This window comes from Cydia strobilella, chromosome 9, assembly GCF_947568885.1.
Source record: "Cydia strobilella chromosome 9, ilCydStro3.1, whole genome shotgun sequence".
NCBI classification, from domain to species: Eukaryota; Metazoa; Arthropoda; class Insecta; order Lepidoptera; family Tortricidae; genus Cydia; species Cydia strobilella.
Window position 1 is genome coordinate 12,914,632 of NC_086049.1, and position 24,506 is coordinate 12,939,137.

Consider the following 24,506-nt stretch of genomic DNA (forward strand, 5'->3'; position numbering starts at 1 on the left):
ACACGCTTCGAAAACAGTAATCATGTTTCCATACCTACTTACATTTTACATCTTAAAACATTGTAGGTACATCTTTGGCAAGTCGACTTCTCTTCCATTCATCTTCTTTACAACAATACGTAGCACTTAATATTAACACAGCAGCACGTATTAATTTAATAAATACAAATACATCTTTAACGACTGCTCGCTTTTCACATGTACGAAATAAGCTAGCTAGCACACCACGATTTATTTAATCATATTAAATATATTTTATTAAGACTTTTCTCTTCCTTCTTGTCAATCAATCGTTTGTCCTGACTTATATGTCGCTATCTATGAAAAATTATGCAAAACAAAATCGAAACAACAAGTGTCAAACCTAAATACTTACACTTATGTGTATGTATCCCCCGTTTTTTATGATTAGGGTTTTTCTAACCACAAAAAGTAGTGGTAATTAACTTTTTCTTTCGAAATGCTAGGGTTCCTATGATATCTAATATTGCGGTACAATAATATGTAAACGATACTATAATTCAGTGCATAGTTACTCAGATTTAAATTTGGAAGAAGAAAAGTTACCACTAAAGTAGACCACTACTTTAGTATTTAAATTTTTAATTTAGAAATTTTAAGAAATTTCTAATCTAAAAGAAAAACGGGGTATAGGTAGTCTATTGTGTTACAGTTAGACCAAGATAAGTCTGCAAGGATTTTGATAGCACACGCAGTGCAAGTGTTATTTATACGTTATAATTTCTTAAAATAACACTTGCACTGCGTGTGCTATCAAAATCGTTGCAGACTTGTCTTGGTCTAACCCTACCAAATTTCCGAGACAGAAACATCTTGGCGAAATTCACTGAATCAAGACTTCAAATTAAGTTTTGCACATTCAATGCAGTACATTGTTTTGTCTTTTAATGTCCTTAATTCTCTAGGAATGGTATCTGAAGTTGTTCTTAAAATAAAAGCTGCCGGTCACAACGAACATAGAATACAGAACAACACTTTGCATTGGTTGACTCTAAACTATACTTACACATTAAGTAGTAGGTACAATGCGGCGAACAGGAGCTAAATCTTTTTTTTGTCGTTTCGTAAAACATATATGACATACTTATTTATAGCAGCTTGCAGACAAAACTTGGCTTACGGTTCAATGGTGTTCTAAAATAGGCAACTTCTCTGTACAAAGGTTGTTATCGTTATTTTTAATTTTAGTTGCCTTAAATAAATCATATCAGTAGGCTATAATTGTTATTGAAACAAATAGAATGCTCCTATTGCTCCTCAGTGCCGCTTCGAGATCTACCCAACTGAATATTATTTCAGCTTTTCTAATTGCATGGTTTCCATTAAAGTAGGTACTTAATTAATAAATTAATAAAGAAGCAAAACTAAATAACAAAAAGGAACAAATCATAAAATGCGTAGAAACAATAAAAAATAAACCAATATATAGGGAACATTTTTCAAATTAGCAATTAGCCTCTTAAACACTAAAGTCAATCTTATCATAAAGTTTTAACAAAATCCTCAACGTTATCAAACGAAAAACGAAGCTAACTCCGCCACCATGATATGTCTGTCTTCTTGAGCTTATAGCTTTAAAAGATAACGACAGCTAAATATAGCAAAATATCTATAACGAAAACTAAACTTAAACTATTGCATTTCACTATTAATATGTACAGCGCATTGTTTTAACATAATCACCCAATTAAATTAGTGTGGCCCAAGAATCTCCATAGAATTTTACCTGAGAATCTTTTATCAATAGCGAGCCATGTCCTATCTACTATCACATCCATAAAATTGTGGCACTCAAGGGTCAAACATTTCCATCTATACGTACATTTCTAGGACCCCTGAACTAACACAATCAAGCCATCAGCAATCAGCCTAACAATAATTTAGTTCCATTAAAATATATACATAAACTTTCTACAAATCAATACTGATTCCAATTGTAAAACCTATTGGTCATTGCATAAAAATCGGCATTTTTGGCTTGTACAATGGCTTCTTACAGTCAGTGGAATGACTTCAAACGTTCACCCAATGTCATTTGGATACTCTTTGGCACTAAAATCTTAAGTCTAAGTCCGGGGTAGACTGGTTACCATTCTTAGACCATAGCTTTATCACACTTTTAGTTCCATAACAGGTGTTTTTAGCGGTCATACGAAGTCGTTGACATCGTTGTTGTCGACGGGAGCCTCTGCTTTTTGGACGCACTTGCGGATGCCGTCGAGGATGGTAGCAGTCCGTCGGTCCAGGGCCGCCAGGTGGGGCTCCCAGAGAACGGGCGTGACGGGGTCCACCTTCATAGCGTCGCGAAGGGACGCGGAAAGTGGTTTGCCGTTGTGGAACCTGAGAAAGATAAACATAAAATTTACAAAAATTATTTTGGTTGGTGGAGGCGCTGGGTACTGCCGCTGGGTGGGGGCTGGGCTGGGTTGGGGGTACTGCTAGATTGCATGAACACATTACATATATATATAAATCCCATTACAAAGTGTCCAATTGTCCATGCAGTTTTGTAGCTGGATGTACAGTAAGCTGCAAAATTTCATGAATCCATTGTGAATAAATTAATTTATAAAGTGACCTGCTGATTAGGCTTGGTGTACCTAAGTAAATTGAGAAACAAAAAACATAAAAAAAAAAAATTATACACATGATGTTCTCAATTAAATTTACTCATAGCTAGAGCTAAATCGATGTGGAAATTAGATTACGCGCGGTACAATCAAACTATTTCGAAAACAAATTCTGATAAACTCGAGCGAAACATATTGCAAATGAAATAACTACTTTGAGGTACATATATATAAAATGCCGACTCCATATTCGCTTTTTTATTTTCCATCATCATTTAATTCGTGATTTGGTTTAAGAATAGGTATGACATGGCAATTAACATTTATGCTCATACCTAATGGTTTTAAACAGAGAAAAAAAGTAATAATTTATGTCTAAAATAGGAAAGAAAAGATTAGTGTTAGATAAATGTACATGGACAAGGAATCATAAAGCAAAATTAAAAAAATGGCTATAAATAGCGCCTAACTGTTGACAAGAGTAACATCTTTCAACCAATTGAAACAACGCTGAACGTAAACCGAGCGTTCCTGAAATACGTCTCGTAGAAACGTGATTATGGTATGGCGGAATACGTCGTGGAAGCATTGTCCAACGTTACTGCAGCAGCGCAAGCTTTGCCGAATCTTCCCGGACAACAAATATTCTACAGTACAGTACGGATAGTTACTTGATTTGAGTAGCATGGCGAGCGTGGTCTGACGCACGAGGCAGCACTGCAAAAAGGCGAACATTTTAAACTTTTGTACGGATAGGAATAATTACTTGAGTAGTGTGGCAAGTGTTGTTTGTCGCACGAGGCAGCACTGCAGCAGCGGCGCTAGGATGCTCAGCTCGTCATGAAACGCCTTGCCAAAAGCGCGGCCTTGGTCCAAGTGCAGCGGGAACGTTTCATTCCCGAACATTCTGTAACAATTTTCACATTAAAGATGTTATTACCTACTTGGTATAAAGACTGTATCGTTTAGTATAAATACACGTAAATTAACGTAAAATATTTATTCTTTGTATGTTTTTAACAGACAAAACAAAATATCTACTACTACCCTAACTTAAAATAAAAATAAACATATTTAGTACTTAAATGAAAACGTTATTAGCTGATTTTCTGACTTTATGTCTGAATGTCGACATCAGAGATCGGACACCATCTTTACCAAACATTTGTGTGCACTCTGCACCAGTCTCAACGTAACTTCTCCTTGGAATTCGTAGAACGACCATATTTTCGAAATTACCTAGGCTTTGAATATAGTCCAACAATGTATAATTAGTCTGAGATTTAGGCAGTTTAGTGTGTACATAGTTCTAGGGACAAAGTAGATTTTTATGTACAAAGTAGACAATGTTCAACTATATGAAGTATATTATATATACCCATTAAAAGAAAAAAAAAACAAATCAGTCCACTAAAATAGTCCAGTAAATATACTTAAAAAATAAAGATCCCGGCGAATTAAGAATCTTCCAAATATTTAAAATAGTTTAGGTAAAGTTACGAACTTGAAAGTTTCATAATGATGTCGATCCATGTTGCCGGTGAGGAAGTCGAAGATAGCCATGTCCATCAAGTCCAGCATCCGCCGCCCCGAATCGTATGGCGCCGTAGTTTTCACCTAAACAAGCAACACGATTTAGTTAATAAAAAACTAACAGGTTTTCACGCCAAGGGTTGCGACAAGTACTTATGGCGCTCATATGGGAATTGTACGTCAGTGCTAAGTTAGCGTAGGCGGACTCTATTCCATTCATTCATTATATATTCAATTGGAGGTATACATATAACGAACAAAAACTGATCTGTCCACTTTTATTGCCACGCGTCGAACAAATAAGGAAAAATTTTAAAAATCCGATAATCATAGACATAATACAACAGGATTTAGATACTGAGAAAAGCTTTTCTGATATTGTTTTAAGGTTCAGATTCCCTTTCTTTGTGCAAAAGTAAATTTCACTGGACATGATTAGATTACATTTTGCTTAAGAGAACTACATAATTAGTTTTGTTTCTTACATTTTTTAGGTTTGATTATCATATCAGTCGTCTCGACAGTCTTTATATGCATTGCCTTCAAATTATCCCTATTTCTCAACACACATTCAGTCATTTACATACAATTTCCATACATCAAAACCGATTTGGCACAAATGGAGTAACATTTTCAGATTTACATACCTCTACGCCTAACGTAACATCAACTTACCATGCAATACTGAATAACGTAACAATATATCACCTTCGTATTGTCTGGGAATCAACTTTAATTTACTTGTCAAAGTTGAACGGAATTTCGCTACAAGTGCGACATAAAAATGTGAAGTGTTCCGTAGAGTCACCATCAGATACTCGTATATCGAAGCGGCCACGGTGTTCACAAATACCTGCACAACGCCAAGTAGGTATTATCAAGACGCTAAAGTCCATGTTAAAATATTTCTGAGCAACTTGGCCGCTCCGAGTGTATCTAGGTATACAAGAGCCCGGGCCGACTTTGCTTACTGTACCATAACCAATAATGGTAACTACATCATTAAAGCTGTTTGCAGGTACGGTAGCTGAACTTAATTATTTAATCTGAGGGGAGAGTTTACCGTATCGACGGGATAGACATCAAATGTTTGACAGGTACGAAACCTAGGAACATTTTGTATGGGAATGATTTTTATTTCATAATTATGATTGTGTAAATTTTTTCAATGTTTTTAATAGTTATTTCAATAATTCAAAAACCATGAAAAGTATCCATATCTATTTTATTTTTGTAGACGTTACATAATTTTTAAAATATTCCTTTGTTGCGGGGCTTCTTTCGTAGCTCTACGCTGTAGTTTGTAGCAACTACGAGTAAATTATTTTGCTGTGATATCACGTCAGGCATAGAAAAAGAGTTAAGTTAAAAAAGAGAGATATGAAATTGTTTTTTTGTGTACCGTTTCACAGTAGTCTGACTGCAACTCCCACTGGGCTTTTCTTCTTTTGTGATACGAACGTCTCCAAGGATGCCGCCACACCTGAAAAAATACATGATTATAGCCGAACACTTAAGGATAACTCACGTTAGACCGGGCCGTGTCCGGGCCGGAGCTTCCGGCGCTTACTCCCAGGTAGCAAAATGACGTCATTTTACGTCATTTTGCTACCTGGGCTTTTCTATGACATAACAGGTGATCACGTGATGCTTTCCATAGAAAACGAAGCGCCGGAAGCTCCGGCCCGGCCACGGCCCGGTCTAACGTGAGTCATCCTTTATACCTTACTCAATAAAAAATCGCAACGCAATAGAACGAGTCAGAAGTAAAGGCACAGAATTAAAAAAAAAAAAACTTTACTGCGAAGTGAATTCTGAATACCGAAGTAACCTTAGATACTTTTACTTTTTATACTGTATACTTCTACTTTATACTTGGTACGGGTCTCTATTTTTTCTCATAAAGTTTTAAGTCATAATGTATTGTTTGTTCGAATTTTCGTTAGTCATAATTTGTTTTTTTTCCTCAGAAACTCGTAACTTTTTAGGATTGCCATAAAAAAACCTAACCTTACCTATCTACAGGATAACCTTACGAAAATACTGAAATGTTAACGGTTTCAGAATTATGACTAATGACAATCCGACAATCATTACATTATGACTTTCAATAATTATGTCAAACAGCGGGATCCCATTTGGTACGCATGAATGACCGTGCTTTTCAACCTCTACGTACGAAACTATTTCATTGATTATGCACAAACACATCTCTTCAAATGAAAACATTGCTGTAAACAGTAATGGACGTAGGTCTAAAAATTTATTGAGTTAATTATTATGTATCAATCAAATAGAACGAAACATGTTTGTTTTATGTAGGTAACTACTTTAGCATGGAAATTGTAGTCGAGTCAGCAAAATTCAATGTAGTTTCTGGTTATGTCGCCATATCGCCGATGTATATATCACCCAGTATATATATATACGAGTAGTCATGTAAATGTATTGTTGAGATGTAGAGTCTCTGGCAACAGTCCTTAATTTAGCCGTGTCCATTTTTCGTCGTGTCGTCACTAATAGGCAAAAAATTTAAATGTAGAAAGAAATAAGATGTAACATAAAAACCGGACAAGTGCAAGTCGGACTCACCCACCGAGGGTCCCGTACTTTTTAGTATTTGTTGTTAGAGCGGCAACAGAAATACATCATCTGTGAAAATTTCAACTGTCTAGCTATCACGGTTCATGAGATACAGCCTGGTGACAGACAGACGGACAGACGGTCAGACATACGGACAGCGGAGTCTTAGTAATAGGGTCCCGTTTTTACCTTTGGGTACGGGACCCTAAAAATGGCCCAAACACCAAATCAAGGCGATTAGAAACAGTTGAATGGAAAATGATTACAGAGCGTGGACTTATTTACGGTCAGAATATTATTACGGCGCTAATACGTATCATTAGTTTTGAAATATGACGCGGCTTGATTTCTGGTTGTTATTGCGAATAAGTAGAACAAGAAGTATATACTATTCTACAGATAGGTACATGTTTGTTTACAGGACTTATTGCATTTAATATATTATTTATGTTGCATCAAGTTGTCATACGATAATATAATATACTTACCTACACATAATAACAAAATAATTATACTAAGTATTCAAAGAATAGTTCATGCCAAATAGTTCTTTATTTTTGCACATGGACTGGGTAATAATTCTTCATCGTCGTAATGTAAAAGGAATAAAGTACCTAAATATGTACATACTAACTAATATTTTTTACCTCACCAGCCTGCTAAGGCTCTCTTTATTCTTTAAACATTAAAGTTGCATTTTATCCACAAGAATAGCAAAGCAATTTGATACAAATTTTGAGTTCTTTTCTCATCTTGGCCGGTAGAATTGACTTTGTGATAATTGTAATGATTTTGAATGTTAAATGTTAATATTTAAGTGTTAATTCGGGTTTGATTTGCATAACATGTTTCACTCGATAGCAAAGTTTGATTAACCATCGTGCCTTGAAAACCAACGCTGAATTTTGAATTAATTCGCTTGCTCGGATATCAATTAGCACGAGGGGCTAAACAACAACTTGTAAAACAAATATATCTGTTAAAAATAAAAACGTTTTATCACCTTGATTATGTCAATATTACGTGTTAGTTGCACGTTATCGTATGTTCTATTTCCTCCTCGTTGCACGCTCATTACTTATTACGCTTATTACGTTAATATGCGGCTAGCGGCTAAATAATTAACCTGAAGACTCTAAACATAGGTTTTTTTGCTACCAATATTAAAACTTTAAAATTATAGAAGCTATAACGGCCGAACCGTATGAATTATTATAACATAGTATTAAATAATTTTATGTAAGTATACAAGGAATGGACCAGAAATAGTTCGAAAATGATCAGAAAACTTTCAGCTTACTCGAACAAAGCAAGACTCGTCTCGGGATCGGGACTCATGTCGGGATTCCCACAATATTGCAGTAGCACCTATGAGCATTTTCCAAAGAAGCAGAAGTTGTTCACGCGCAACAGGTGACATACATTCTGTTCAGCTAATTGGGACAATGGAAGAAACGCAGCGAAATTTGCCTCCATCATGTCGGGTTTCAAATGGCGTGTCCTGTGTCACAGTTTTATGAACAGTTTCTATAGAAGCAGAAGTTTCGCTAGCTACAAATAACATACCTTTCGTTCAGCTAAGTCGGACGAAGGAAGGAACGCAGCGAAGCTTCCCTCCAGCATGTCGGGATTCCCACAAATGGCGTGCCCAGTGTCGCAATAGTACGAGCACTTTCCGTGGAAGCAGAAGTTGTTCGCCGGCGAGACGAAAAATGTCTTTAAAATGTCACCCTCGGTGACATCGTAGATCTCTGTAGTCATGTTTAGGACGCGCCCGACCACTGGCATCGCACGTCGAAACCCCAGTATCCTAAGTCAAATAAACTTTAATTAAAATTAGGCTTAGGGTTATTAAATATGAATATTAGGGTTTTTAAATTTTAAATAACGGGTGCTTACCTACCTATAAAAAAAACAGCCCCTATAAGCAGGTAGGTACATACTTATTCTTCGGGTGTGTACGCCCTTGTGTTTTTAACTTATACATAGGTAACACTGAAAGTTCTTAGAAAGGGTCACTTAGAGATCATATAACAAAAAGGCTTACGAGTTATATTGTAAGTCTTCAGGCCAATAGGCTTCAGTTATATTTTTTATAATGAAGCCTAGTCCTCGTACGACTGTTTACATATAGAATTGCAATTTTTATGACTTCTGATCAATGACCAATGATCATAGAAAAGTATGTCATTCAACGGAGACGTCAAGTTAACATCGCAGTTGCGTGGTTAATCGAAAAGACTAACAAGAAAGTTTCTGACATCTCAGTATTCCTATGACACCAGTTAAAAAATCTTGCATGAATATTTACGCGAAAAAAACTTTAATCTCGATAGGTATCAACTGTAATAGATGTCATATATTAAAGAAAAAGTGACGAAGCCCTCCAGTGGTGAAGGCCGGATCCGGCCTTCACCACTGGAGGGCTTCGTCACTTTTTCTTTAATATATGACATCTATTACAGTTTTTAATTTATATATAGTAGTGTGACTACTTAAAAAACACAAATCAAAATATTTAATAAAATAATTTGATTTGTTCTCAAAACTTGTTCAAATGTTCTCGATAGGTATCGTCAATCAAAATAAGTTATTAAAAATAAACATTGACAACCTAATTACTACAGTTTTTTCTATTCTAAAAACTTTTAGTTTATCCCTCGTATTTATGTACTTACAACAAAGTTTAGATAATGAATAATTCGCATTTTGAGCAAGTGCCTACTAAAAAAAAAAATTAATCTGTTTATTTCATTAAAAGACATGCAATATTTACAGATCTTAACTACTAATCTTAAATTAAAAAGATTTACTGCGACAAAATATTTTTGAAGTTTATCCCATAGAATCTATGGGATGTATGTAACTTCATAAATCTTATAATATTATATTCTCATATAAGAATATGATGTTTAGTTATATATTTAATACTGTAATATTTAGTTCTACAGTTTCATTTTGGCTGTTCGTATTTATGTACCTGATATTAATTATTTATTACTCTAGCTCTAGGATTAAGATAGCCCGTACTGGATTATACAGCCAAGGCTAACAACACTTAGAGGTGTATCCAGAAACCTAAAATTTTATACCAATTTGATTTCAATATCATTGCCTCACGTTCGCATTCCTGTAGTGCGACTGTGAATACTGTGATGCACTGATATTTTCCGTTTCTCAATACTCGTGTTATCTGTTAAGTTTATAATCGATTAATCGGAAACGTGATATTTCCACTTGATTAAAGTGCGGGTACTTGATAATGTCGTTATAGTCTTTATCGGTCAACGTCGCTTTCAATAAATACAGGATTTTTACACATTTCTCTAAATGCAATAGGTAGAGTCTGTTCGGAAAGACAAGTCTGGGGCCTTGGGCCCCATACATTCCACGACTCTTCTTTTTCCGCACAGACTCTACAATACTGAATATACTTATAGGTACAAAATCATATCGGTACGTTGTTTAACTTTCATTAAGGGAAGTTTCATTAAAAAAAAAGTCTTGTACGCCCGGTTAAAAAATTTGAGGGAGAGTTGGGGAGCGGCTTTATTTTGGACTTTCGAACTTAATGTTATTTTTTAAGACCTATCGACTGATGTACAGTATAAGTATAATTTTATTTTAATAATATAATTTTATTTTTTTATTAATTAATAAATTCTTGTCTGAGTAAACAAGCTCAATTCATAAAATTAACACTATACGCAGATTGTTACTGTTTTTGTTTTCACTTTTAAGTTACATGTATGCGTATGGAGTTCCCCATGACAATATTTTTATGTTAATCTCTAAAGTAGCGGCTCACAAAATCTACCAATTAATGTTCCAAATTTTATTTAACCTTGTGCCTACGTTTGTCCTGCTCAAAGGACATAGACCGCCGTTATATATGTGGTATATAAATAGTTCAAATTAAAAATACGAGTAGGCAGGAGGTTAAATAGAAAAATGGCTGTGACCTGTGACATTCGGACAGACAGAAGGACGAACGTACAGGCGGATATGACGAAACTATAAAGGTTCCGTTCTTGTCATTTTGGCTACGGAACCCTAAAAACTACACCGCTATCAAATAAAGACGTTTCTCCTACAAAATGTTTAACATTTGCTGATCAACGCTACTGTTAAAAGTATGTATGTATACCTATTTATAAGAATATGAAGGATGAATTAAATCTGTAATTTCAAACTACGCAATGTTAAACTTTGTTTTTGGGTTTTTCGCTAGCTACGTGCGAAAAATTTACAGGTAGGTACGTCATCAGAGTAGGGTTGATAATTCTCGAAAAAATCAAATCGTTTTTTTTTTCAGGACGTTTTGAAATTTTCGTTTTTTTTCGTATGTTTCAGTTTTTATCGGAAAAATATAGACACTAAGTGACATTGTTTTTTTCTGAATAAAACTGAAAAAACATGGCTTTTAGAGAAAAAGGGAATTCTTCCGGGTTTTTTCAACCCTAAATCAGTCGATTCAAGCAAATTTAATTGAGTTTGAATGTTAGTTCCGCAGTAATTCGTATCCAGCAATATTATGGACTATCTCACCTGTCTAGATGGAATGCGGCGATTTCAGCGTTGTGTCTTTCGTAGTCGGAAAAATAAAAATGATTGGGCAACGTCTGCACATCTCTCGCGAATCTGTGGAACAGAATAAAAGGTTAGTTTAGACATAATAAAATCTTAAAATCCTTACGTATCAAGCGGAGATATTTTTAAATAATTGAATAATCCTTAAAAAAAAATTATCTTTAGGATTTCAGGTCAATATTAAAATGAATTTCTTTCCGCCAATCTGTTGTGGTTTGGATTAGCATTCATTTTAAGACATTTAAGTAACATATAAATCTAATCTCTATCTAGTGATATATATATATCTGTTATGTCTGGTTTTGGTTTTTGTGGATAACAATTGTAATACTAAGAAAACAGATAGAGTTCCACAAGGGTGCGGGTTTAGGGTCGGCAACGCGCATGTTACTCCTCTGGAGTTGCAGGCGTACATAGGCTACGGAGACTGCTTAACATCAGGCGGCCCGTATGCTTGTTTGCCACGGACGTAGTATAAAAAAAATAGACCGAGTAGAAATTTTGTGGGTATGTAAAATGTTTTCTCGCTCTATTTAATTTGTATTATTTCTAGCAACGAAAACACATACCAAACTTATATCTATGTATAAGTATGTTACTTCACGGTACAGTCAGCAAAGCTATTAGCTTGGCACCTTTGCATGCAAACTTCTATGCAGGGGGGTCACTTTTCTCTGCAGCTGACTGTACATGCCAACTTCCCTTTAATTTTAACGTGTCGTTTTATAATGTGAGCAAAACTTCGATTATATGGCCGGCGGCTAGGTTCGTGTGACTCTCAAGTTCTCATCTTACCAAGGGCCTGACACTCTTTGATAGAGAAAGATAAGTCAAAGTCAATATAATCTTTATTCAAATAGGCCTAGCAACAAGCACTTTTAAATTGTCAAGTTTTAAATATTACCTTAATCTAAATATCAGAGCAATTTATTGATGCAGTTATTATTATTCTTAAAAACATTGAATTATTATAGATATGTCAAACTTAATAATAAGAATTCACAAAAGGATCGTCAAACACCAAAATTGTATAAAAAATACTAGTCTAGAAACTTTCTAGAATAAAAATCTAAATGTCAAAAAATAATATAGGTATTCATTGAATTATCAATTTCATCATATTTAATAAATAATTAATTATTTTCAATCACAATCCCACGGTGTTTCATCATTCATGTAGTCTTGTGTATAGGCTTTAGAGATAAGTTTACGTTTTACATATTTTTTAAATTTATTAACAGATAATTCAGTGATGATATTTGGAAGTTTATTATAAAATCTTACACAGTTACCCATGAATGATTTTTTAATTTTATGGAGCCGAGTGAAGGGTACTGCAAGCTTATGCTTATTTCTAGTATTAATGTTATGCATGTCACAGTTTTTCTTAAAACTGGCAATGTTTTTATGTACATACAGAATATTCTCATAAATATATTGACACACTGTCATTATGTCAATTTCCTTAAATTTATCTCTCAAGTGAGTCTCTATGGTTCATTTTGATAGTATTATTGCGATTCCTATAAGAGGAAAGAGAGAATAGTGCCATACTTTGTCCTTATCACCGACCGGGTGGCATCATAGGTAGGAGGCGATGGCGAAATACCGAAATTTATAAGAGTAAAAGAGAAAAAATCCTATGCTGCCCAAATTTTATATGAATATTCTTTCTCTTACCCCCGGTGGCTCGGTGGCGCATCTATAACTACTTGTATGTACTATGTCTATGCATCTTACAGACGGTCAAGCACTCTAGGGTTCGGAGCTGAGGAGGAAATGATAAAGCGATGGAGCGATAGCGCACGGACTCGGGTCTTGTCTCGACGATCACGAGTGCAGTAATCGTTGGTTAATTTATCTTGAACATTATTATCGACATAATCAGTCGCACCAGTCGGATTCTCGAAATATTCTTGTCGCGACTAAGGAAAACAAGATAATGACAGTTCTCGAGTTACTTGTTTCTAAGTGTTTTTGTTATTCAGATTCTTGAAATAAACCTTGATAAATATCTTAATTCGGCTAATAGAGTAATTTATATACATAGTTACTTACAGTTAGACTATTCAGTCAAAAATGGTTTGGTCAAATCGGGCGTAAAGATTAGCATAATCTTAGAGACACCTAAAAATACCGAACGGTAGGGTTAACTATCGGCTGTCGCATAATCTATCGTCCCCGAGTGAATTGTAGCACGGCCTCTAAGGCCTCTTGATATGTCGTCGGGGCATCCCCTCGAGTCCATAATTTACCTAGAAAAGCTACGGACCCCTTAGAAAAGTAACCTGAGAGTAGAGATGGGAAAAATATATTCGAATAACAAATAATGATTGAGAATACTTAACCAAATCATTTGCGAAAGACGAACATTTTTTTCGAATTATTATTCGTATTCAATTAATTCGTGAATAAAAATAGTCCACGAATAATATTGGTCGAATAGTCTGATTTCTATCCCAATAATAATAAAAAACTGTTGTCTACTATCGGTTAATCTGGTTGGTTTTATGCCGGTCACCTAGCTCTATCCTAATATTGTAATTAATTACAAACAAATAAATAATGATGACCATTTGCCTGAAACTTTTTGGTAGGTACACAACTGATAAGAAAATTGAGTTACGTGGTTTTTTCGCTCTTTCATTTATATTATGTATCTCCATATATATAGTTGGCTACCTGAGATGTAACAAATCCTTAGCCCTAAGATAGGGCTGGGGTTGCTACCCTATTCAGATTTGCCATCTGAGAGTGTACTAACATATCATTTGTGTTATTTATTCAAATAAAATAACGAATAATCCATTTATTAAATATATTAATAACGGGTCACACGTATTTTAAGTTGAAAACGCTGACCCGTTATTAATATATTTAATATGTCTGTGTCTCACGGAAGTTTTGTTATTAAAATCCATTTATTGTTTGAAAATCTAAATGAATGATTTATTCGCGAATAATTCCACGCACAATGATTGTTTATTCGAATAATTATTTAGATGAAAAACTATTCGAATAATGCCTAACTCTGCCTGAGAGTTACGTGCGGATGTACATAATCTATCGATATCTATATCCCACCTCTCGGCCACTTATTTTTCGGACGTCTCTTCCAATTTCACTCCCTTTCCCAATTTTTGCAAAAAGGAATTTAGTAACAAAGTAAAGTGCTGAGACGTCTGACACGCGATATGCACCTCCTACAGGAATTTCACGCAATCCCCCGGAGTGGATTTTTGGATGTTCCTTTTGTTTTATTTGTCGCGGCGAAAATAGACTTCTTTGGCCTTCCCGAACTGTACTATATTATTTGTAAAATAATATTGGATTACGATTACTCACTCATTTTTCGAAATATGAAAGAACTTATGGGAAAGAAAACTCTCTGAAAGTCTTTTGTGAATCGAACAATATACACAACAGAGCGAACTCGAAGCTTGCCTCAGTTTAATAGTAGTTGTAGTGGAGAAGTTGTAGGACAAGCCGCTAAGCCGGTCGCGTGTAAGAAGTGTCTGGAAGTTTTGTGAATGGAACCGACGCACAACACTCGAACACGGCTGTGTCACCTTCTCGGATCCGAAAGAACTTTGCTAAGTTTCCGCAAATCGCTCTACTCGCGCGGACCATGCACGAGTAGGTACTCGAAACTACAGCTCTTGAAGAAAACTTGTTTACCGAGCAACGCGCCTAAAGTCGCTTGGGGTGGCCTGAAACGTTTCTCAACATGATAAGAAGAAATCAATATACCTCACCTCATTGGTTTGAAGAGCGCTTGAATACCGTTGGGGTAGTCAATAATGAGCTTCAACTGGGTCCCTCCTTCTTTTTGCTCTGTCAAAGATAAAATTAATTATTGAAAACGTAAGTAGGTACGTATTTTAACGAAAATAATCTCTCTTTGTAGACGGACATTTAAAGGGTTTTCAACCTGAATCTAGAAACAAATGGTAAACTATGAAATAAAGTCTCTAACAATGAAATCCAATTAACTGGTTTAAATATTTAAGTCCAATTTGAAGTAAAGGGCGAGATTGTTGTGGTACTATTGTCCGCCGGACCGCTAACCCCACAACTGATTGCAAATCCGACTTCATTTAATATACATACGGCTCCCTGTTTAGCCCCACCCCTCACAGAAGTTTGCCCATTGTTCTTAAATATACATACGTACAAATATCAATTATAATGATTAATAAAGTATAATCATTAACTCAATCACAAATGTTAAGATCCATTAATCCAAGCAAAATACTTATCAAAGATTATAAAGACATCTAGCAACATCTAGTAAAGGTTTATTTCAATTAAGGACCCTTTAAATCAAGACTGAAGAGAAACGTATTTAGTAATGAATTATAAAAGAGGCAAACTGAGCAGGCCCGGGCATTTAAACGTAACAAACGTCGATATCCAAAATATTAATGTTTCATTAATTGCAATCGCCAAGAGCTTGCATAACTTATACCTTTAACTTTGACTAGTATCAAAGATAGATATAACTCCGTAATAGATGGATACAGTCTAAGGAAAAAACGTGCCTCGAAAATCACGAAAATTTGATTCTCGATCAGAGTGCGCCACTAGTTTTGGCCTACTCTCGTATAGAGGGCGCTGACGGTTGCGTTTGTTATTTATAATTTTAACGCACATCAGTGAAAGAACATGGGTCAAAATCATATAAAAATAATTAATACTTACAAATAAAAAAATCATTTATCCATATTTAAATATATTTTAACGTATTTTTATAAATCTTCATTTTTAGTTTTAAAGTATGTCGATAGATGGCAGTGAATTTACAGCAGTTACAAAATTTACTATGACAGTACCACTCTATCTTATTATATCCTCTTTGCCAGTATATATCCACTACCACTACCTACGTTAATCGGAATAGGTAGGTATACGTTTTGTAAACTCTATTCAAAATAGACATGGGAGCATTTCTTTTTATTATCCTCTTGGGGTTCAATGTTCTTATAAGTGTCTTATCTTATCTTATGGTTTTCGGGGGCCCTTGCGGATGCACTTCGACCTATAGGGATCTTTTTGTACAGTTACCCCCTAGGAAAGATCCGTCCGCTACTCAAGAGCTTTTCTCACCATCTCCATGTGCTCACCAGCTCATGGGTAGCGTTTTGAATTCCTTTGGTTCCAGATAGCCTGTTCCAAAGTCCTTCATTCTTTGTCTGGCGAGGGAGTGACATTCACACATCAGGAAGGTGTTCTACTGTCTCTTCCTCTTCGCCACACATACGACAATCGGTGTTGTCAGCGTGTCCTATCTTGGCCAGGATTCCCTTGACCCCGTAATGGCCAGTAAACACCCCCGTTATTATTTGGAGTTGTCGTTTGCTATGTTTCCAAAGCTTTTTGCTCCAACCAGAGTCCCCTTGTATAAAGAGCTTTGAGTGCTTTAGACCTGTCAGACTGTCCCATTTTTTTCTTTTCATACTAGCACAAATTACCTACCTACGAGCCCCGCTGCGTAGAATTTGTAATAATTACAATAAACGCCTAGTCTCGGTTGACATATTTAATAATACGCGATCTAACTTCAAGCGCAAAGTCAGCTTGCTCCTATAATTTTAATTACCCATATTGTAGCTTCATTTCTTGTGTACTATTTATTTACTGTAATTTGTGTAATAATTATTTTTGTGTTTATGTAAGTTTAGCTGCTTAAGTTATGTTACGAGTAATTATCGTTATTGTTTAGTTTTAGTTATGTAGTTTTAGTTTTAGTAGGGATATCTGTTTATGTTCCGATTACAACGCTGTCTTAAAATTAATGCCTGAACTCCTAGTGGGAATTGTGTTAGGATGCATGCTAAACCTATAATTTTATAATCTTATCTGTGTATTCTCACTGGCCTGTATCTGTTTTTTTCCCCAATAAAGAAAATAAAAAAATAAAATACCTCCAATGAAATTTGAATTTGAACATTAATTAATGTTAAAACTTTGCCTGACAATTGTTCTTGTATGGTGGGCCGCTACAGGTTATACAAAAACGTAAGTATGTATTTACGTCCTTTATCTTTTTGGTACCTAGTTGTACGAGTACATGTTGCTGCATTGGTCAACCTCTTCCATTTTATCCTCTCAACTACTCAAAGGTTAATTGGAAGAGATCTCTAAGTCCGCCTTTGTATTTAACTTTCCCTATTTGTAATTTAGGTGCTTTTATTACATTCCTACTTACTTGCTACTGCGCACTTCTTGCTAGTGTACCTCATATCGTAATAGATATCACGAATAAGTAGCTAAGTAGTAGCTTACTACCCTAGTAGCAATTTTATCTGCTAATCAGATGAGAAATAAATAAGAAAATATGTATAGTATATACGTACCGGCATGTAGCACAGGCAGCGTGACCATGTCCTTAACAACGGCATCCACGAGCGGCTCGCCTTCTTCGTAGAGCTCGTGCTGCGCTATTCGCAGCTGGAATTTCTCCAAGTTGGACGCATTTACGCTGAAACAAAAAAAAATGATTACCTACATTATTTAGATTATATGAACCAATAGGACAACAACAAACGTAAACTGTACCTTTATCAAGCAAATAAATGATTTAGGCTAATTATAATCTATATCTTTACTTCATATTGACGACGGCATTAATTTATCAGTCTACCTCAAATCTGGCTTTCGCTTTTCTAAAATGTATGATTACTTATAAAATTTATAAAGCGCTTAAGGCATTGTAACTAGGGTTACTAGGTATTTACCGACAAAGATACGCCCCGCTATAAACTATGTTTTGAATAAAAATACTCAGAAACAAGTAATTCAAGAACTCGCTAACTACAACTTAGGTATACTTAGTTATGTTATCAAAACACATAAAGTGCAGTAATCCAAATGAGGTGACATTATTGTGTAAACAAAATCAATTCCATGCATAAATGCAAGAATCCGCTAAGTATGACAAACTGCGTAAATCAGAAGTCGCACTCTCATTGAATATCCAATTGGTCTCAAAAAATGGAGCAAAATGCAAAGCGGATGGTTAAGAAAACATCACGGCTACTTTGGCCGTTAATGTCGAGATTTACATGGAAGATTTTCCGATGGCAGCGTTGGTTTTGGCTGCGTGGAACACATAAGTGGACGTGATTCGCCTGCGAGCGCGAGGTGCGAGACTCCAGGCGACACGGAGCGCCAGCCGCTGAATACTAAGGAGCCTACGTGTAGCGTTCTCGATTTGTGGCATGCTCCGATAACCTGCATTTAGAAATCAAGCCGCCAGCTACTCTAAAATTTATTGACTCTCTTTTTGGTGAGAATTGTACCGGCATCAGGTGGGAATTCTAAAAGCTCGATTGTCCCGCTCGGACAAATGGACGTAAGGAATACTAAATGACCAACACTGCCCGCTTCATTAGAATAACGTTTGAGCTTTCACTGTCGATTTACGGAAATAAGGATTCGCCGTTATAGTTTCAGTGCATGTGATATTTACTCAGGATAAGCTAGCAATTTCGTAAAGTGTGTACCAAATTAATCAGTATCAAGCCGACCTTTTCTTATATTATGAGACATGAAATTTTGGGCATAAGAGGGCCCCTCATATCGCAAGCAGCGTTTCAGCCAGCCATCATGCATTCATTCCATTTAGTTTTATTGTCCGAGACCCGCGCCTATCGCGGCCCGCCCTGTAACTGGATTTTAAATAAGATTTCTTTCAGAGGTTGCGAAATTTGCCTTGTGAGATAAAGAAAGGTCGCGTTGTCTGATCCTTACGGAATCGGCATGTCACCGGAGTATGATATGATCCGAACTTTATAACCACGTGTTTAGGAATGCTTGAAACTCTTTTGTTTCTGGGGCAATAAAAATATAATATTCCTTTCATCTTTTCACAATGTTCCTATGAGATTTGGCCTAATATTTACTTTGGTGGAATTACTACCTACGTGGGCCGCCTGAGGCCGGCCGCGACCAACTTGTTTGATTTTAATGCATACTTCAGCACTAAGCGCAGGCATTTCCAATGAATAAAGCACTCTTTTTAGAGGAACCGGAAGCAGAATTCTGACAGCGTAATATTTATTCATGATTGAGCTAGATTTTTAGCCCGTAGTTAATACAAAAATACCATAGTAAAATTTATACGTCACAGATCCTAAAATAACAAGTAATCGGTAAGACATAAATCATAGTATAAGCGTAGGTGTTGGGCATGTACATTGCACACGCGCAAGTTTACGGCCGCGGCAGTTTGAGACACGCAAATGGAGCATCAATTTCTGAGGCTATGTTTACCGTCCCCGGCGCGATATGCGTATTATTAAACTTTAATTGCAGCAATAGCGAACTAACTAACAATTTAATTTGGAGACTTGCAGAGCGCTACATAAATTGTACTTGTGGATGTCCGCTGTCGAGAACTTGGAGAAATTTTCCTTGTAATGTCCTTTTAGCGTCGTTTTTACCCGGAGCAATTTTAATTAATATTTCTTAACGGACAGAATATTAAGCTGAACGTTCCTGTTATTACGTATTTACATTGTGCGTTAACATTCTGTTAAATGTACAGGCGACATTAAGACATTCTTTGGGAGCATCAATTGTGTTGTACTGTGCCTATTACAGCTAGCTGAGGCTTGATTACCCTTGCCCAGATAGTTGGTTTCATTTTAGTGTTATGTAAAATCACTTGATAATTTTCGTTACCAACCTAAACATTTTGAACAAGTAATCTATTGATAGGTATTATAAATATGATTGAATTTAAACTAATCTGACTGCACCATATCATCTAAGAGCTCGTTGGGCTTGGGAGGTTTTATAAAAAAAATTGACACCATATTTACGCGTTTCTATAATGACGATTTTGTATAGAATTTCGACATGTCTTGACCAGTTATAAGTTATCAATTTCCTTTCTAATCAGGTTTCTTGGTGTTAAAGGTCCTTAAGCTAGTCCATTTCTGCATTAGTGATGTTGAATCTGCTGAGTGTGGATCCTCATGCTAACCAAACCTTACATATCTTTTACATGTCTTACTAAAATCAAGCCTCACCTAGGTTCCAAGTCTTCCATCTCCCCTATGGTCGGGTTCTCGGGCCGCAGCACATTGAGGTCCTTCTGCGGCGGTATGACGACCGCATGGTTGTGGGATCCTAGCCGCTGCCAGTCGACGATGCGCTGCAGATCCTCGTATTTGTCGGCGGGCGGCGCCGGCGTCCGCGGCTCGGCGTCGGCACCGCTGCCGCTCGTCTCGCTCGGCTCGTACTCTCGGGAACTATTGCTGCCATTACTGTGAAATAAATTGTGGATAAGTAAAAGTATTACACTATGTTACGTCACCTACGATTCAGGACCTAGAGCTATCAGGGTTTGCAATATCAATTTGAATCCTATATGATATATGCAGAAAAAAGAATTAAACGCAATTCGAAACACGTTTTTGATGTACGTAGCACTCTACGCTACTAACAATATGCTTAATACTAATATTTCAAACTCAAGAGTACCTACATATGTATCTAAAAAATATGATTTGATTTTGCAGGGACGCAGGTCACATTGGGCCCAAATTATAGAAGCAAGTAGTTTTTCATTCAATTATAATTATTACCATTGCACACTAAACTATTGTTAGGTACTTATTTTAATGAAAATACGAACAAATAGGTCAGTAAATAAATCTAAAAGTTGCTAGTGTTTTGTAACCAAAACTCGATTAAACCGTGGGCGGCTTGGCGGTTACTTAACCCATTAACACCTGCTAGGATTCGCGTTACAACAACAGCGGTCTACCCCACTGCTGCTGCTTTCTTGCTTAAGACGATAGCGGACCATTGAAAGTTTTATAAAATAGATAGGTAGTTAATATTTCACTAAGCTTGTTCGTAAAGAATACAAAAGGTAAAATTATTTTAATTTATATATTTAAAATTTATTGCACAGTAAAAGTTGTACAAAAGGCGAACTTAATGCCAGAAGGCATTCTCTACCCTTCTACCAGTTAATCTTTGGGCCAAACAGAGATCAAATAGTAATAGGTGCGGGTAGTATTTACAATAGGTATTATAAGATAATTTGAATACTAAATACAAATATTTATGCCAAATAACATATTTAGTACTAATTCTAAACATAGGTACCTACATATTGATATAATATACTTACTTACATAGATAAAAACTTAAATATACATATATATTATATACAGATATAATATATATAAACCTACTTTCAGACAATTATGTAAGTATAATATGTAGGTAGGTAAGCTCTTCTCTTTGCTCTTTTCTATTTTGCCCTTAAGTGACTAGTAGATAACGACATTTGGCATTAAATTTTGTAGGAAATTGCAACAGAAAACATCCTTTTCGAAGTATTAAATATATTAATAACGGGTCACTCACGTGTTTTAAGTCGAAAACGCTCGACATGTTTCACTCCGTACCGAGGAGCGTCATCAGGAGCTTGCGTCGACGGTGACATATATTTAATATGTCTGTGTCTCACGGAAGTTTTGTTATTAAAATCCTTTTCGAAGGTCTTCATCTACATTTTTAGGTTAAGTACTTGATTCTTGTATCATTAAATTATTGATTAATTACACCAAAGAGTATATAATAAGATAGAGCGGTACTGTCATAGTAAATTTTGTAACCACAGTAAATTCACTGCCATCTATCGACACACTTTAAAACTAAAAATGAAGATTTATAAAAATACGATAAAATGTATTTAAATATGGATAAATGATTTTTTTTATTTGCATTATTTATTTTTATGATTTTGACCCATATTCTTTCACTGATATGCGTTAAAATTGTTAAATAACAAACGAAACCGTCAGCGCCCTTTATACGAGAGTAGGCCAAAGGTAGTGGCGCCATCTGATCGAGAATCAAATTTTCGTGATATTCGAGGCACGTTTTTTCCTTAGCCTGTATCCATCTATTACGGAGTTATATCTATCTTTGATTACACGTATCAGTCAATAAACCGCTGTTTCTTCGTGTGACTTTTCATTCTTTTCAATGAGAATAAAATATTTTGAGAAATTTAAAACAATAATGACCAAATTCGATATAAATACAGAAAAAGAAAAACAAATTATTAGGAAAATACCCAGAGTAAAGTTAATTAATTGTAAAGGGAGCCAATATTAAGAACCTTTTTAGTACAATTTTATAATGCGATTATCTATTGTTTTAGTTACCTTTGCCTATTTTCATTATTAAAATAACAATAACAAGCTATCTGTGATTTTATAATTGCCGATATTTTCTGAAGAGTCGGGATGAATAGGTTAAAAGGTCCTTTGTGCCTTCATTTTCAATAACAGCATTAGCTTGGGTTATTCCCAACACTTATAAAATCTTAGCAAAACCAGCAAAGTATGATCTCCTATACCTCCTAACCCTAAGTTACAGGCTTTTATGCGGTTTGTTCGGTAAGCTTTGGGAATACCCTGGTCCGTGGTGGGTGGAAAAGTGTTTGTTCGAACCAATTTGAACGTCAACATGTTGCAGTATGGGTAATATTGGCTACAATACTCGTATTTACGAATCAATCAAAAAATTCACCATCTAGCTATTCCTAAAAATACAATTACGCTTTGATTTTTCAACTAAAGGATGCATAGATTTTATCGGAATATTATTTTAACTAAACCCTTTTGTTGTAGAAGGTATTTCATAAAAGCACAGCAAGAATGGTTTTTGTTCATTTTTTTCAACTATAGGTACATAGGTACCTACTGATTATGCCTTCCCCGGTCCCCCTGACGTGGTAAAGAGGGGATAACTTCTTTTGCTTCAATCAAACCTATACTCGTAGGGTAAAGCTCTAGTTACAAAGTTAAGTATTTTAAAAAGATAGGAACTTAAAAATATGTTTTAAGAAATAAAAAGAGTATTACGTACTTATATGAAATAATTGTTCTGAAACTTTGTAACTTTATGACTGCATACCGAGAATGCAGATATTATAAAGTAATGTACATATCGTTTAATTTATACGTTTTCAAACTAACATGGTCATTTGCATTATAAGCACTATACCTACTACTACTGTACTATTTAGGTAATACCCCGTTTTTAAAGTACCTATTTAGTTTTGTTAATAAACAGTATTTATACTTAAGTGGAGGTTCGCTTTATATATGTAGTTGATAAAATACCTTTGTGTTTCGAGACATGACTAGAAAAAAACAATTGTGGGAGGTTAGTCTAAGCAACATATAATTTAAAAACATGACATTGACACTGTTATCTGCGACAAAACGACTTTATCTAATTACCCGTCTTATGCCGAATTAGATTCTCGATGTTTCCTGTGGAGTCTGAGTATAATGTAAACAAAAAATTACATTAGATGAGTCTTTTTATTAAAAGATAAACACTTAAACTATATGGTTTAATACCGGTCCCATTCCCATATTGGGATACTCTCCTACAATTTATGAAGGAATTAAATCTTGTCAGGTCAGAGGTGTATGTAGGGTTAGAGCCGGCGAAGCTTTATCGCGTATATCTTTACTTAAAAGTAGTTGTAATGTATAACTAGCCTTATGAACCTATTTTGCTGGTATAACCAGCCTTAGAGTTTATAGTTTATTATGGTTCTTTATTTTTGTATGTGGGTAGTTGTGCACATTGTAGTTTTTCCTCAGTCACCCGTTGACCACGAACGCTGTAAAGGGTTCGAAACGTCGGGATGTATCATAAATTCAATATAAGCGATATAATCACTTATTTCACTATATACGTTTTATTTCACTATAAACTAATCAAATAATAAATAACGCTACATTTAGGAATATTTACATCATTTTAAGGTTTGTGAGTAATGTGAGTACACAGATATTTCTATCAAGATTCTTTAATATCTAGTTCATATTTACATCGTGTAAACAAACATGCTGTTTCAGATTATTCTTATATTTTGCATGATTTTCACTTGTTTATTCTTTCAAGAATAAAATGAGATACCAGCGCACATAGCGTTACACTGAAAAACCTATTTAAAAGTTTTCCACTTGGCTTAACTTACGTAAGCAAGCATGCGTAATATGTACCTACGATCCTAATGAAGACAGAACTTAAAATAAAAATAATTCTCATTATAAAACTGTCATCGGCAGCTTTTGTCATGGAACAATGCATTAATTAATTTGTCATTTCGGCTGCGCAAATATTATGTTAAACAAACGAAATATGAGTCCGCCACTCAAT

At 35.3% G+C, this 24,506-nt stretch overlaps 1 protein-coding gene across 2 annotated transcripts in view; it reads right to left on the minus strand.

The window, feature by feature from the left end:
* Positions 1–447: 447 nt before the first annotated feature.
* Positions 448–24,506, minus strand: part of LOC134744391 (extracellular serine/threonine protein CG31145) — a 113,215-nt gene continuing 89,156 nt past the window's right edge. For both annotated transcript variants that reach the window (XM_063678194.1, XM_063678193.1), the window contains exons 4-12: positions 20,333–20,569; positions 17,654–17,778; positions 15,053–15,131; positions 11,256–11,348; positions 8,274–8,517; positions 5,527–5,607; positions 4,096–4,208; positions 3,358–3,498; positions 448–2,361 (exon numbers count right to left, since the gene is read on the minus strand). In XM_063678194.1, coding sequence (XP_063534264.1) covers positions 2,169–2,361; positions 3,358–3,498; positions 4,096–4,208; positions 5,527–5,607; positions 8,274–8,517; positions 11,256–11,348; positions 15,053–15,131; positions 17,654–17,778; positions 20,333–20,569 — 1,306 coding nt within the window. In that variant the 3' untranslated portion in view covers positions 448–2,168. The remainder of the gene's footprint in view (positions 2,362–3,357; positions 3,499–4,095; positions 4,209–5,526; positions 5,608–8,273; positions 8,518–11,255; positions 11,349–15,052; positions 15,132–17,653; positions 17,779–20,332; positions 20,570–24,506) is intronic.